Source organism: Rhodofomes roseus, assembly GCF_022264815.1.
Source record: "Rhodofomes roseus strain CIRM-BRFM 1785 chromosome Unknown C8Q71scaffold_15, whole genome shotgun sequence".
NCBI lineage: Eukaryota > Fungi > Basidiomycota > Agaricomycetes > Polyporales > Fomitopsidaceae > Rhodofomes > Rhodofomes roseus.
Window position 1 is genome coordinate 622774 of NW_025952971.1, and position 15087 is coordinate 637860.

General features: G+C 55.1%; 5 protein-coding genes across 5 annotated transcripts; 3 read left to right on the top strand and 2 right to left on the bottom strand.

Moving 5' to 3' along the window:
- Positions 1-317: 317 nt before the first annotated feature.
- C8Q71DRAFT_823390 (cytochrome P450 monooxygenase) lies at positions 318-2683 on the top strand (the record flags this gene model as incomplete). Its single annotated transcript, XM_047926239.1, has 13 exons — positions 318-540; positions 596-728; positions 787-981; positions 1037-1185; positions 1259-1374; positions 1433-1550; positions 1609-1622; positions 1683-1849; positions 1903-1925; positions 1985-2066; positions 2125-2250; positions 2310-2453; positions 2521-2683. 13 exons carry the CDS (start codon positions 318-320, stop codon positions 2612-2614), a joined length of 1584 nt encoding a protein of 527 aa, XP_047777102.1. The 3' UTR covers positions 2615-2683.
- A 16-nt stretch (positions 2684-2699) lies between these two features.
- C8Q71DRAFT_147942 (cytochrome P450 monooxygenase) lies at positions 2700-5620 on the bottom strand. The gene is made up of 14 exons (XM_047916610.1): positions 5458-5620; positions 4953-5393; positions 4756-4888; positions 4494-4688; positions 4289-4437; positions 4117-4232; positions 3945-4062; positions 3872-3885; positions 3648-3814; positions 3567-3589; positions 3426-3507; positions 3237-3365; positions 3042-3185; positions 2700-2985 (listed from the first exon to the last, which is right to left on the bottom strand). Exons 2-14 carry the CDS (start codon positions 5347-5349, stop codon positions 2895-2897), a joined length of 1758 nt encoding a protein of 585 aa, XP_047777103.1. The 5' UTR covers positions 5350-5393; positions 5458-5620; the 3' UTR covers positions 2700-2894.
- Positions 5621-7429: 1809 nt separating this feature from the next.
- C8Q71DRAFT_859549 (uncharacterized protein) lies at positions 7430-9799 on the top strand (the record flags this gene model as incomplete). Its single annotated transcript, XM_047927651.1, has 18 exons — positions 7430-7488; positions 7547-7639; positions 7703-7811; positions 7874-7891; positions 7942-7967; positions 8024-8049; positions 8112-8167; positions 8227-8254; positions 8315-8326; positions 8386-8401; positions 8470-8509; positions 8569-8669; positions 8728-8793; positions 8851-8878; positions 8944-9001; positions 9053-9077; positions 9133-9634; positions 9698-9799. The coding sequence occupies 18 exons, from the start codon at positions 7430-7432 to the stop codon at positions 9797-9799; spliced, it is 1365 nt and encodes a 454-aa protein (XP_047777104.1).
- Positions 9800-10393: 594 nt separating this feature from the next.
- Positions 10394-12005, bottom strand: C8Q71DRAFT_711035 (uncharacterized protein; the record flags this gene model as incomplete). The annotated part of the gene is made up of 3 exons (XM_047920785.1): positions 10394-11005; positions 11629-11822; positions 11879-12005. 3 exons carry the CDS (start codon positions 12003-12005, stop codon positions 10394-10396), a joined length of 933 nt encoding a protein of 310 aa, XP_047777105.1.
- Positions 12006-14207: 2202 nt separating this feature from the next.
- Positions 14208-15054, top strand: C8Q71DRAFT_859551 (uncharacterized protein; the record flags this gene model as incomplete). Its single annotated transcript, XM_047927652.1, has 2 exons — positions 14208-14490; positions 14540-15054. 2 exons carry the CDS (start codon positions 14208-14210, stop codon positions 15052-15054), a joined length of 798 nt encoding a protein of 265 aa, XP_047777106.1.
- Between the last annotated feature and the right edge of the window lie 33 nt (positions 15055-15087).

A 15087-nucleotide genomic window follows, 5' to 3' on the forward strand; every position in this document is an offset into this window, starting at 1 on the left:
TCCAACGCGCTGAGCGGTTTGAATTGCGAAGCCACTGGCGCGAACATAATTCGCGACCCCGAAGCCTATCTACACCGCTGTGTGCAGCGCTAAACTGGCACCACAGCCGCCTTTCTGCAATGCATCGGGAATACGTAACGCGAACACGAACCTTTGCGTGCACAGTACGGCTATGTAACGCCACATCTCGGAGCGTTCATGGAGGTATACTACGCGCGCGGTAGTGCATCCGGAGGCTACTGGTAGGGCTATAAAAGGGCTGGACAACCCTCTCGCGTAAGTATCTCGCGCTTCACCAGTGATTAGTACTGTGAGCGATGTTCAAGTTCTCAGCGTCGTTGGGCTATTTCTGGATCTCGGTCCTTTGCTCGTGCGTTCTCCTCTACTCGCTGGCTCATCATATGCGCCAGCGTCACTTCCGACCTCTGCCACCTGGTCCGAAGCGTCTACCGCTCTTGGGCAACCTCCATCAACTTCCCTCAGGCTCGCAGGAACATACCTTCAAGTCATGGGCAAAGAAATACGGTGAGATCCCTATCAGTAGATGGACCCCATCTGAACTCGGGTTGACATGATACACTGGCTACAACCACAGGCGATCTCATATATGCCGAGTTTATTGGACATCGTACCCTTATTGTCAACTCGCCTAAAGTTGCACGGGACCTCCTGGACAAGCGGGGAGGAATCTACTCGAGCCGCCCGCGGCTCGTGACGATGGTCGAGCTGTGCGTAGTGTTTACCTTACGATTCTACGTTAGCATTGACATACATCGACGGGGCTAGGTTAGGCTGGTATCCTAACACAGTCCTCCTGCCGTACCACTCTGAGGCTCGCCGCAGGCAGCGGCGGTGGATCCAGGCGGCTTTCGGGGAGAAGGGCGCTGTTAGGAAATACGAGGGCTTGCAGCGACGTGAGACGTGCATCTTTCTGTTGAGTTTGATGGAAACGCCCAAGGACTTCACCATGCATATCATACGGTACGTGCAAGTGATGCTATCATCTTGTTGCTGGACACTGGTGACTGGAACCTAGGTTCGCCGCGGCGCTCATCCTCGAATCTGTCTTTGGGCACCGGATCACGTCTCTGGAGGATGAGTATATAACTCTGATGGACCGAGCCATGGATGCCACCAACGCGACAGGTCCTGCAGGAAGCGGGATAGCGGACATGTTCCCACTTCGTCAGTATTCACGTTGCTCAAGCATACTGGTTCGGGGAAGTTGACGATCAAGCGGCGTTCACCAACGTCATAGTCAAGTACGTCCCCGCCTGGATGCCTGGTGCAGACTTCAAGCGCAAGGCGCTTTATGCGAGGAAGCTCGTGTGGGACGCGAATCATATTCCATACGATATGGTCCGCAAAGCCGTCGTACGTTTTAAGCCGTCTTCTAGCCCTACTCCGGGTTGATTGAGCCAGGCTCGGTTAGGAGTCAGGCAATGCACGAGCTTCTTACGTATCAGAGCTGATCGAAGGAGCAGCGAAAGCCGGGCACCTTGCTGAGGAAGAGGACAACATTCGGTACAGTGCTGGCGCCTTGTACTCTGGTACGTAAAGCACTCAGGATGTGACATCCGGTGTTTGGGGCTGACGTCCTATGACTAGCTGGAACGGACACGGTATGCTCTCGTCCTATGGTTCGCTGGGTCAAGGACCAGAAATAACCATACATTGAGCAGACGAAGACGGTGCTCCGCACGTTCTTCCTGGCGATGACCCTCCACCCTAAGGTGTACGTCAAGGCGCAAGAGGAGATTGACCGTGTCGTCGGAAGCAATCGGTTACCGACTCTGGAGGACAGACCAAACTTACCGTACATCGATTGCATCCTGAAAGAGACGTACCGGTGAGTGGCCCCCTTGCAGTGAGCGAAGTGTATTCTTGCTCACCTCTGCATAGCTGGAATACGCCAGTTCCCCTGGGTGACTTGTTTTGCTTCTTTGCGAGTAATCGTCCGACACTCATGGATTGCAAATTGCAGGCTTGCCGCACTACCTGACGGAAGACGATCAATATGAAGGTTATCATATACCTCGGAACACCACAGTAGTGGCAAACCTCTGGTAAGTATCGTATATTTATCTTGATCCCCTCTATTCAAGCCTAATGTGCGCCCCTCAGGTCAATGACACATGACGAGAGGGCCTATGACAACCCCGATACCTTCAGTCCGGAACGCTTTCTCGAGACGCATGCAAATGAAGACCTCAAGGATCCACGAAACATCGTCTTTGGATATGGCCGACGGTCCGTAATACGACTATTCGGAATCATAGCTCTGCGCCTCATGCCTCGCTCATACATAGCCTTTGTCCCGGACGCCTATTCGGTGACACGTCCCTCTTCCTGGCGATGGCCAGTGTTGCGGCGACGCTGAATATCGGCAAGGCGCAAGACGCGACAGGTAACGCCATCACGCCGGAGGCAAAATTTCTTTCTTCGTTCATTAGGTCTGTCTGTCTGTCTGTGAAAAAGCTCACGATTGTTGTTAGGCTTACGAGAATCTCTACACGACAGCTACCCTGCAGATTACGAATGTAGTATCACACCTCGTTCCACTGCGACCATAAGTGTTGTCGCGGAGACACTGGCAAGCCTAGAGTCGTCGTGATTCAAGCCACCACGACCGTATGTACACCTCTTGTTTATTGCTGCTCTGTATAGTATTATGTCAAGCGCGTTGAGAATATAAAAGGAATACATTTCCACAAGCTCCGCGTCAACTAGTGATTACTCTTCATGGTTGCATTGTGGCACCAGATGGTTGGTAAACATCTCAATGTCCAGCAGTACGTCGTATGTTACCCATCAGCACCCTCGGCCAATGAAGTCTGCAGAAGGTATGGTAATGTACATTGCAAGAAGCATCTCACGACGGCATACGAATGGGCTCATGCGGATGCGCCAGCCAAAGCATCCGCAACAGAGGTCTTCGCCGACGACGAACGCGGCGCAATTGCACAGACGAAATCCTCTGGAGGGCTAGTGTAATATATGCTGAGTCCGATGTGTTCGCGTCTGTACGCTATCCGACTCACCTGATAAAAGCAGGAAGCCACGAGACCTCCGGGATGATCTCCTTCCCCTCCGCATCACGAGCCTTGCGGATGTCCAGCGTCGCCGCCATGGTGGCTATGACCAGGAACAGCGCTGTGTCTGCAAATAGGCGACCGGGGCATTGCCTACAATTGGTGAGCATCTGTTTTTAGAGAAGCAGCACGAGGCTCACTGACCTGCGTCCGTATCCGAAGACGACGTGGCGGGGGTCCAGGGCTTCGGCTTCGGAGGGATCCAGCTCAAGGAAGCGCTCCGGGCGGAATGCTGTGGGGTCGTTCCATACGCGCTCGTCTCTGCATATCGCCCTGCAAAAGCATCACCGTGAATCCTTCGAACGCGCAGTTCAGTAGCTGTGCTCGATTTACCACATGTTTGCCATGATAGTGGTATCTTGAGGCAACTGATAGCCTTCGTATTCATCGTCTTCTGTGATGTAGTGTGGGATTCCTAAAGACAACGTTAGCCCATTGGCAGATTTTTAAGGTGACTCTTAGATTAGCTCGTGCCTAGTGGGAGGGGCGCGTGCCAGCTTTGCAATTCTCATTAGTCATCGGCATGATTTAGGGCCGCGCGATTCTGTCGCTCACCGGTAGGTCTCCTTCAGGACGCTGTCAACATAGGGTAGATCTGGCCTGTCCTCGATAGTCGGTAGCCTATGCTTCCCAATGACTCGGTCTATCTCTTCTTGCATCTTCCTGCCAACCTCGGGATGAAGGGTCATCGCCAAGATGAACGTCAGTAGGGCCGCTTTCGTCTATGATAAGTTGACTCCGCTTCAGCGGTAACCGAAAATCAAACTGTGAATGTTTACCGTATCCGTCGCAGCTGGTAAGCCGTTTGAGCATTCATGTTTTACGATGTCGACCTAAACTTCGGAGACTTACCGGCATAGATCACCCCTGTTGTATAGATGATATCATTCTCCTCTTGTTCAAACTGCCCTGTCTTGGTTGAATCTCCCATCAGGGTAGACAATAATGATGGTGGTGCGCCACCCGACTCCTGTATCAGTTGAATTATGTTCTATTGCAGAATGGCATGTCTGTGTGCTCTTACGATCGCCTCTCGCGCCATGCGGTATGGAAGATGGTGACCTTGCCAGACAAGCTTCCTCGCGCGCAACGCGGCTCGCTTCCACCCTGCGCCAGGCATCCAAGCGGGCATATGCTTCACTACCGACATAGTGAGTCGACATCACGGCACATGGCAGGTTTCGAATGGTACTCACGGAACGGTAGCATGTCCACCAGTGTTCCTCCTGCCGCACCCGTCGTGGTCGTAGCCTCCATCGCACTGTCCATCATGGTCACATACTCATCGTCAAGGGACGTAATCCGGTGCCCATAGACGGACTCAAGGACAAGCGCTGCGAGGAACCTAGGCCAAGTCACGTCCGTCGCCGGAGTGGACACAAGAGGAAACTAGAGGCTTACCGCTTGACATGCAAACCGTAGTCGTCGGGTGTCTCCATCAGGCCCAACACGAAGATGTACGTCTCCCGTTTCTTCAGGCCCTCAAAGCCCTGCACCGACTTCTTCTCGCCGAACGTGCCATGGATCCACTTGCGCTGTTTGCGGCGGCTCTCCGCCTTGTATGGCAATAGCGTGAGCGTGGGGTTCCAGCCCAGCCTGAGATAGTACGTATGCATCTACTGTCAGAACGAAGGGCGTGAGGCAGCACGCGAAGCACACTCACATCTCTGCGAGCATCGTCATACGCGGCCTGCTCGAGTACTTCGCGCCACGTTTCTCGAGCAGCTCCTGCGCTATCTTCTGCGAGTTGATGATGACCGTGCGGTGACCGAAGAACTCATTGTAGATCAGGTCGCCTACGGCGGGCGGTACGATGTGCGAGTCAGCTGTGGACCGGGCGAGTTTTCCTAGAAAGCTTACCGTATTTCTTTGCCCACGACGCAAACGTATACTCTGGGTGTTCGAACGGCGTTTCACGCACGTTGCCAACGAGCGGGAAACCATAGGGTCCCGGCGGCAGACGGCGAGAATTTCGCCGACCAAGCGAGTAGATGATGACAAACAAGAAGAATGGCGCGATGAGTGTATAGGAAGACAGAACTTGGAACATAGCCATCGATGTCCAATGAGAGACGTGCGGCTGGGGAGAACACCCCTCGCAAGTTCTTATATCATTGCCGGCACCACGATGTCGTTCGCTCGACATTGCAGTGCCTGAACGCTCTCCAACCTGGCTTGACACGCGCCATGCATTATGCGTTCGAGAAGCCCGCATCGAGCTCACTTCCGAGAATTTCGACAGATACTTGACATGCATCGTGAGATAACATGGCCTTGCAATTAAATTGCGCCGCGCCACACCTACGTACATGTTGTGAGTGAGGCGTCACCAATGCCGTTTGTGGACTTTAAGATCAACGCTCACTGTCAAAACGAGAGCTGAAGGGCTCCGACCAACACACCGGCCACCAATGCGCCGCCGTATCCCTTTTTTGCGCGGTCACCGGGTGCCTGCCAGGAGAAGGACCCTTACTAGTAGCCCGCCACAGCTCCGACCTGACAAATTCGTAAGAATGGTGTTGACAGCGGATCTGAGGGGAAGTTAGCCCATGGCCCAGCGCAGCAGTCAAGAAAGGAAGTGAGACTCGGACATGACGTCTTTTACCTCATTCATTGTAAGCCTGCATAGCAGGCGTCCTGGACAAGGTGACATTTATGCCATAAATATTTGGCTTAGTCACGTCGGGAGCCAGTGTGCACAGGAAAAAGAACACTCACTTGGCAAATTTACCGCGGATCAACGGGAGGTAGAGCGAGAGCAAATCGGCTGCGGTCATTGAGCACATAGTAGCTACTTCCAAAACCCGTCGCGATCGTCTAGTAACAAGCTCGATGAACATCGAGGGAGCTTTGTCAGTCGCAGAATAAGTATAGTGGATACTTCAGAAGCAAGCACAGCACCAGATCTACCTTGAAGGTATACGTCTTGTTCCGTGCCATTCACTAGCAAGCGAAGACTCCGCTATTGCCAGTACTGTCCTGGCAGCGGCAACCGGATCCGCTGACACTGTAACGGCTTGACTGTATGGTCACTGATGTTGACGTGGGACGGTGACACGGACACGTGATGTAGCGCCTGGCGCGTAAAGGGCGTGTGTAGCATAGTTGCACCTCAGTCGAGTACCACAAGGGCTACGACTGAGGTGAGTTCCTGTAGCCATAGTTATGGACTTGTACAAGTACTAAACACGATCCTTTAGTGTATTCACGTTAACAGGTACGCTACAGCAATACAGTCGAGTACCACAAGGGCTACGACTGAGTGTATTCACGTTAACAACTGAGGTAGAAGTTTAATACTTGTGTGCCATGAGGGAATTCCTGATATGTTCTTGAAGAAGTACCCCGTTGGCTCGAGTATGGTGAGTAAACCGGTACTGGGCCGTGCGTAGTACCGCGTACTTCCGGCGCTTAACATGGTCACGTGCATGGGGTAGCTTTCAACTTCAACACCAGCGTGACACTGACAGCGCGGCGGACGACGGGCTTTGGCTTCGTTGATGCGTGGCCAATGTGTGGTCAAACCGATCCTCCCTCCTCCTCCTCCTCCTCCTCCTCCTCGAATCCGGATATCCCACCGTACTCATGAGAGATTACCCAGTCGGTGGTCATGCAAGAATGCGACGTTCACTATCCACAGCACTGCGGTTCGATGGCTTCACTGGCCTCAAGTTGTTCCTTTCTCACCGCAAATAAAGGACCTTTCTCTCCACTATCTCAGGCTGAGGTATGGTAAATCAGTACGGACGCTTTGTCTTCTCCGCGTCTTTGCATCTTGATCTCCATAAGTCACAGCTCAAATAGCAGACGATTCACCGTCAGGCCGAGCAAGGTCCTATGCTGTCCAGACAATGGCAGACATGGCACACCGACGTAATACGGAATACAGCCCGTCTCGAAACGCACGTTGCACCTCCGCCAGCGAAGACACACGCACGCAGTCTGCCCCCAATCCGTCAACCCCACTACCATCCTCAGCCGTCTGGCGCCTGAGCCAACAACCGCGCCTCCTGATCCCTGTCAATTGACCCACGAGACGCATGTGCTCTTCCCCAGAACGGGATATATTTATCTCTGCGCGTCCACAATAATCGGAAAATTCGGCGATTAATGCAGCATAAAGGGACTTCGTGTCTGCGCTCGCCGGCCATGCTCGAGGGCAGCTGGCCAGATGATCTTTTCCGCGAAGGTGCTCTCCTCGAAGCATTGCCATAAGTCTGAGTCTAAGTCTGAGTGTCTCCTTTCTTCCCTTGTTCCTTCCTTCCCGAAGGTCCATCCCTGTCTGTAGGAGTTCCTCCCGCGGCGCTGTGGGTGCAGGAGAACGCGTACTTTCCGTCATGGGAGAGCTCGACAGGACTTACGGCGCTGTTCTTGTGGGTGCCTTTGTGTCCGCGGTGTAAGTCTTGTGATTTGTACTGCGCTGCTAACGCATTTCTGAGCGTGTCCCGTACCAGTCTATTCGGTATAACCAACTTGCAGACCTTCATTTACTTCCAGCGGTACCCCCGCGACAGGATCTGGAATATGGCCGCAGTCTGCTGGCTCTGGTATACGTGCCCTCTCTTCGTAGAACCCGTTCTCCGAAGCTGAAGCGGAGCAACGCGATGTAGGCTACTCGACGCGACGCACCTTGTGCTGTGCATTCATATGATCTACTGGTACCTCGTCACCAATTATCTCGACCCGCTCGCACTCTTGGAGATCGTCTGGAGCTTCAAGGTGCGTATGGCGGGGCGGGGTAACGGGATGTGTATGGTGGAGGCTGATATTTGAGTTTATAGGCTCAGATCATTGTAGATGTGAGTATGTCTCGCGTTCCGTCGCTGGAGTACTGATAAAGGGAGCGCAGGCGATCGTTGTGATCTCCGTCCATACGTTCGTATCACTCATTTTTCTTGCATCGTTGCTACTAGTACTGACGCATACTTTAGTCTCTACACCATCCGCCTGTGGAAACGTGAGACGCGTACGCATCGCTTTGCTTCCCCGATACTCATCCTATTGTTGTCCTCATTTTAGTCAACGCTGCTGACACCCGCAAGTCCGTCTGGCGCAAGCTTCTCCCAGTAGCAGTCGTACGTTCAGCCACTCATCACTCGGTTCTGTACAGACCGCTGAACACAGTCTGAGGTAGTCATTTCTCGTGTTCTTCGGAGGATACGGTTCGTTGTTCGTCCCTACGCAGGAAATGTATACTCATGAACTGTTAACCGACTCTGCAGGGACGGCAATCAGTGAGTGACAGCGATTTCTTGAAGTGCCCCAATGCCTGCCAACTGACGTCCGGCGCAAGTACTCTGCTACGAAATGTGCGTCCTGCCACGTTTACGTCACCATCTCTGGACCCATATTCATGCATCCACGGCTCCCGCGACAGAACACAGTACCAGACCTATACCGACTTGCTCTCTTCTCAGGTACGCTGTCCCGCTGGACCGAATCGCATATCTGTGTGAGCTGACCTCCCCGCCGCCAGTGGGTGACCTTCCTCCCGCTCGGAGCGGCGACCTTCATCGACGCGGTGATCGCCCTGGCACTATGCTATTTCCTCGAGCGGTGCAGGCTCGGATCGACAAGGTGCGTCTCCGAGGGACCGAGGGACTTCGCGCTGAGTCAGCGCTGACCGGGGGTGCAGTAGCAACATAGACTCGACCATCACCATCCTCATGCTCTTCACACTCAACACGGGCGTCATCACCAGGTACGCACTTCTGTCCTCACACACTGTCCCCCCATTGACTGTGACGGCGACACTCAGTATCTGCTCGCTCACAGCGATCATTGCAGTACGTCGTTGTCCTCACCTGGTGCGCAGACACTGATCTCTGATTGTGACTCCATGTCGCCGTAGATGGCAGCGCTGCCCACGTCATTCGCAGTGATCAGCGTCGAGCTGATACTCACCAAACGTGCGTCTGTCCCCAATCCAACCCTGACACAACCCTGACACCCTGTGGCAGTCTACGTGAATTCCTTCCTCGCAATGTCCGTCCATCCACTCCTGCCTGACCGGTCATACTAACCTCCCTCGCGCACGCAGGTTCAACGCGCGCAACAAGCTCCGCAGCACCGGCTCCATCGTCGACGCCGACGGCGCCATCCTCCACCCGCTCTCCTCCATCCACTCGCGCCCCCGCAACCTTAAAGCAACCCTGAGCGCGACGAACTCCACGGGCCGCTCGGACCTCCGCATGAGCCTCGACCGCGACTGCGCGCCCGCGCTCGACGTCGACGTCGAGCACGGGCACAGCATCCATTTTGCGTTCCCGGGGTCCGCGGGGAGCCACGGGTGCGAGGAAAAGGAGGAGCTGGGGAGCTGGCAGGGGATGGGGAAGCGGGAGAGCGCGACCCTACCATGTCTCGGGCGGCCCGCGCCGATCGTGGCGCGGGTGTTGCAGACTCGCAGGGTATCCGCGCCGACGGATGTGGGGCCGGAGGGGTGCACCCAGCTTGGGAGGGCGAGGATCCCGAGAAAGTCGGCGTACGATGTCTTTGCGGGGCGCAGGGAGAGTGGCCAGGGGTCGTTCGCATCGGGGGGCGCGGTGAGTCGTGCTTTTGAGTTTCCGCTGGGTCATTCGGTGCTGAATACGGTGTGGCGGCCCTAGGACGAGGGATGTGACGGAGGCTCGCGGCGCCAGAGTGTGTCCTTCATGCGTGCGCAGACGCCGAGCGAGATGATCGGTATGGCATTGACGAAAGATGCCTGATGAACCCGGGATATGGATCCAAAGGGCACTGGTGACATCCAGTGCAAGTCGCTTGTTGCACTAAGCCTCGAAGTGACTGACGGCCCACGCACCGAGCCACCACCTTGTCATTACCGTATCTTCCGCATTCTTGTAAGCGTAGCCATATTTCGTCTCCTTGGTGTCTGTGTTATGACTGTGTTATGTAGTCCCAGTCTGTTGCGAACGAGATACGTTCCGAGTCGCGGGTTCGCTGTATGTAACATTTGACTGAGCATTCTTGGCCGCGCTAATGTAGCCATGATGCAACGTTCAACTTTGAACCTCATGCAACAGACTGGTACCAGCGGCAAGTATGCACAATCGTTAGCAGGCTCCGTTCGTTGACGATCTCTCGCAAGAGTGTCGTACTCTTGTACAGAAGTGCACGATAACGAATGGATTAATGGACTCCAGGGCTACGACGACGCAAGCTACTAGGGAGATACGTTGTAAGATTGTACAGGAGAACAACCATTGACAATATCATAGCTAAGTACATACTGAGTGCTAGTGTAAACCACAATCATTTAGCTACACTGGAGATCGGCGATGGGAAGAGCACAATATGAGACCTCACAAGCATCCTCGTTTGAGTCTCGCTCTGTATCCAAGTTCACCCACTTGATTGCAAGGAGTTCGGTCGTACCAAGTTCGCATTTTCCGTTGACGTCTTCTGCTTCTTGCTCGAGCGTCTCCCCTCGTCATGATCACTGGCCTCCCGATTGCGTTTGGTCCCCACCTGGACATCGCTACCATCCGCGTCGACGTGCGGGTGCACCAAAGGGCGCGCTTCATCACCCGACGGCCAGCCTTCAGTGTTAAAGCGTCATCGAGGACCCGGATGAACGCTTCTTGGGTGAGAGTGCACGTCGGGTGTCCCCTGCGCTTGCGTGTCGCGTGAACCAGGTCCGTGAGGTCGTTGAGGAGCGCGGTGAGGGGTGCGTTGTTGCGGATCGCGACCTCCTCGTCCGTGAGCCAGAAGGTCTTGGAACAGCAGGCGTTGTGCTCGGTCTCAGCATCGAAGATCTTCTCGCACGCGGCGGCGCCCTCTGGGTGGTCGTGGTCCGTATGGCGAAGGACAATCCAAAGGATGACCCAGTAGAACGATTCGAGATCGTGGTGCGCGCGGTGGATAACTGGCCCTGTCCTGGCGAGTAATTCGCAGGCGAGGTAACAGAACATACCCTGCGCCGATGTTTGAACGTTGAGAACTGGTTACAGCTATTTTCAGAACGTTGGACAGTCGCAAACGCGCGCGACATACGCTGACCAAGAGCCCCGCTCTTCGAGAAGTTGGAGAAAGCGGCGCTCGCGCCATCGCGCCGCACCTCCGCACGTCTATGTTCGCTTGAGCCTGTTTTGCCACTGTGCGCGGGACATTGAGATGCGTCGCGATCACGTTTTCTCGTGGTAGTAGATAGTCTACCATATGCATGCCAACTATGTACATACAGCACTCCCACAATTGAGCTTGCATCACGGCTCGCTGCCTCGGATATCCCGACGCCCGTCGCAAGCAAGGTCGGAAGGAGCCATAGACGCGTTTTGCGAGTTTATTGGCTCTGCGTCTAAGGCGCACGGGATCGCGTCGCGCAGGCCGTATCATACACGCGAGGGCCGCATCATCGTGCGCAGGTTCTGGCCTACTAGCTGTGCAGTGGGGAAGAAGAGCGGTGCGATGGGGCGAGTGCCGCTTTCTCCAACATCTCGAAGGGCGGAGTGCTTAGTCATCGTATGTCGCTCGCGTTTGCGACTGTCCAACGTTCTGAAAATAGCTGTAACTCGGAATGACGTACGCACACACGTACCATTCGCTCCCTGTGTTCATCTAGAACATCTTCGGCATCTGGGCGCGAGCCGCCGGTTTTCGTGCTGTCGACAAAGTTGCTGAAGTCGAAATCACAGATAAATCCTCTGAACAGTGCATTTCCCAGTAAGATGATGGCATTGCCCTTGCTGATGTCTCGGTGCAGCACCCCCGCTAGAATCACAAGGTGATGACCTGTACAACAAGCGAGTCGATATACGGCATATGGTGATGATTGCAGCGTGGCCGACCTTGGACAGTGTCACGGATTGCCTCGACGAAGACTGTCGTACTCGGAAAGTGGTGCAGTGGAACCCCGACAGCATCCAGGACTATCCGCGTGTAGTTGCGCCAGGCGTCAGTGAAGAGAATCAGCATTAGCGGACAGGGCCCGGGACTTGTGTAGATCCTTTGAATGAGCACGTCCGAGGTCGACGCCATTTGTTTATCGAATAGTAAGTGGCACTGAGTACTTAGCAGAGAGCAAGCAGACACGGTGGACTCCGTGGACGCCACCGTGGCACGGCCCGCGGGAGTCGGCGGGCGCGAGTGTCACAAAGTCACGTGCTTGGTGTCACAGAGGACTCGAGGAGTCGAACTGAAGACGCGCTGCTTGCGCGCTGCCATGAGCTGGCTTCAAGTTCAAGCCTATCGTGACTCCCCCGGGAGGGCTCGACACCGTCGAGTCCGGCGCAGGCCTCCTCGTGGCCCCGGGGGGTTAGTAGTCCTTCGGGATGAAGCTAACATGCGCTATAAGGGATACGCGTCCTCACGGCCACTACCCCTGGATGTTACAGTCTAACAAAAGACACATCCAACCCTGCAAAGGGATGGAGGCAACTCCAGACTTACGAGTCATCTATTTCCGTAGCACAAGGCGGAATAGCCCCCCGGGATGAGACCAACCCGTATCATATCACAGTACATATACCACCCTAGCCTACACCACCCCTGCGTTGAGAACGCCATCAACGACCCAGCCCACCTGCCCAGACCAGCGTCTACCGTAAGGGTACGGCGCCTAATATAAAGTTTGAGCCACCAAGACAAACTATACAGAAGCCAAAGTAGCGGCTAGACGCCACCAACGATCACATGATACATAGCGCCAACCGCAGACCCCAAGCCACCGACAGAAGCGCCAAAGCACATCAGATGATCATTCGCATGGCCAACCGAGTAAGGAACGCCCAAACACGAACGCAACCTGCCGAATACGGCCACCACGCCCAGACGTCGTAATCCTGATTTCCTCCTGCTGCCACAGGAGGAAATGCTGCTGGCAGCCAAAGTAAAGTAAAGCGAACTAAAAAGTGAGCGTTTAAAAATGAGTGTTTAACGGGACGTAACCCTATAAAGCGTCTAGAGTGAAAACAAGATATAAAACGAGCAGCAAACGTATGAACCGTACGAAAGTAAACACCCCCTACAACCAGCCCCCGCGATGGACAGGAAAGGGAAGAAACCAGGAAGACGCACTACGACGCTCAACAAAACCCTTCAACCCAATATAAACTCGAAACGTACCAGGCGCAAACAACACCACCCACACATAGCCCTCCCAGACCTCCCAACCCCAAACGAAGGAACTGCGGTAAACATAACCTGAGTTAGAATACTCCCTGAACCGATATTCGGAGGAGGAAGAGGACTCACCTGGGTCACTGACAGCCGTCCAGCGTGCCAGCTCAAGAAAGGCTGCCAGATCACCCTCCTCACAGACTCCGAGGAGACCGGCATCGGAAAGCTGACGGCAATCGCCGACCTTCGGCGCCACTGGGTCACGTTCACGATCACGGGAGCTACGCTTCCGTGCAACCTATGAGTCCCAATACCCTGGACAAGCCTAGACAGCCTAGAAAGCTTCACCCACCAAAGGAACTACTTCCAACTAAGCGAATCCCCACCACCTCATAGCTCCTTCCTACACATCCCCATCTTCTCCAACCCAAACGAAAACCCCTAGCCGAGGAAGAGGCTGACGCCTACGAAAAGCGAATCGCACGGATCGTCAACAACACCACACAAAGAAGCGAGGAACCAGACACCGGGATCACGATAGACACCCCCCGATGCGATGCCCCCACACACGCCACCCGACGTCAACGGAGGAACGGAAAGAAGCCTCCACCCAATGGGAGCAGCCCCAACAACGCACAACAATACGGAGCGAACAACAATACCCCGGACATGCCAAAACCCCAAGCTCGGCATCCTCGCTCCGACACACAGACAGACGGAGCATGAGGGAGACTAGCATCCCTACCAAACGGAACGAGGCACCGCGCCGAGGTAAGCAACCGGGTACATACGCCCAACTAATACCTAACAGCTGCACGAAGGCCAGGAAATAACAACCGCCGCCTAAATACTCGCAACGCGGTAAGACACACCCCATAACACGGACGAATGCACCATAATCACGACCATCCATAACTGGAATACAACGAGGCGAACAAGCAGCCACGCGAGCACACACGGGAGACCTAAAAAGACTCGAATTAACGCCCTAGCAAACCGCCGGCGATCCTCTCGTTAGCACCACCTCCCCACGCGCTTACCCAGCGAACTCCCACAACCATGAGCCCCAACGTTACCAAACGCACTACGCTCCCCTCCCGTCCGACGTCTCCGTCTAAGACGAAGGGCCCCTCCCGCCCGACGACCCCGCCCACGACGAAGGGACCCACCCAGCCCAACCTACCGCCGAGCGTACCCAACGCCTACGGACAAGGCACTATAACCCCGTCGAACGGTAACCCGTGGAACAGTGGAAGGCGTTCCCCCGGCCAACCGGGATCGCCGACGTTCGCGGAAGTCACGACAAACAAAAAGTCGACGCGCCTCCAGGACATCACCGATGGTGAGCCTACCCAGAACAAACCTAACGTATAAGCCTGACCATACAATAGCCCTCGCGTCGGTGAACGAACCGTCTGTCACCCCGGAGGCAGCAGACACCCCCATCCTAACGGAAACCCCCTCCCTCCAAGGCCAGTTAACCACTCAGCCGGCGACAGAGAATCCCGCCACCCAGTCCCCAGTGAACAAGCCTCAGACCAAGAAGAATAAGAGAGCCACAAGGACCACCGTCACCCTCATCGGTCTCGGCCTACCCTCCCGCCCTATCACCCCAGGAAGAGGTACCTCGCCCTCCGCGGACGAAACCCTTCGTACCACGAGTAACCAGCGCAAGAGACGTCGCACCACCGGCCAGACCGACGACAGCGGAGAATCATCTCACCCGCAGCCCACGTTGAGGGCCCAGGACTCTCCGAACCCTTCACCGGAGGGGGAGACCTCACCCGCAGACGACCTCCAGCTGACCCCTGTTAGAGTTCGTGGGCCTGGAACCCTAGACTCGGGGGCCGGGCTGCCTGTGAACTCGACGCTTGGTGGTCGCGGCGCGACCGGGAAGGTGTCGTAGTGTCGTCGTGAGGTCGTGAGCGAGGCGAGGAGC

Bases quoted from the DNA above. Each gene is read 5' to 3' on its own strand.
- C8Q71DRAFT_147942 (XM_047916610.1), bottom strand. From the start codon at position 5,349: ATGCATGTCAAGTATCTGTCGAAATTCTCGGAAGTGAGCTCGATGCGG. The intron at 4,063-4,116 runs GTAAGAGCACAC...CAACTGATACAG, and splicing joins GCATGGCGCGAGAGGCGATC to GAGTCGGGTGGCGCACCACC. The intron at 3,186-3,236 runs GTCAGTGAGCCT...CACCAATTGTAG, and splicing joins GTCTTCGGATACGGACGCAG to GCAATGCCCCGGTCGCCTAT.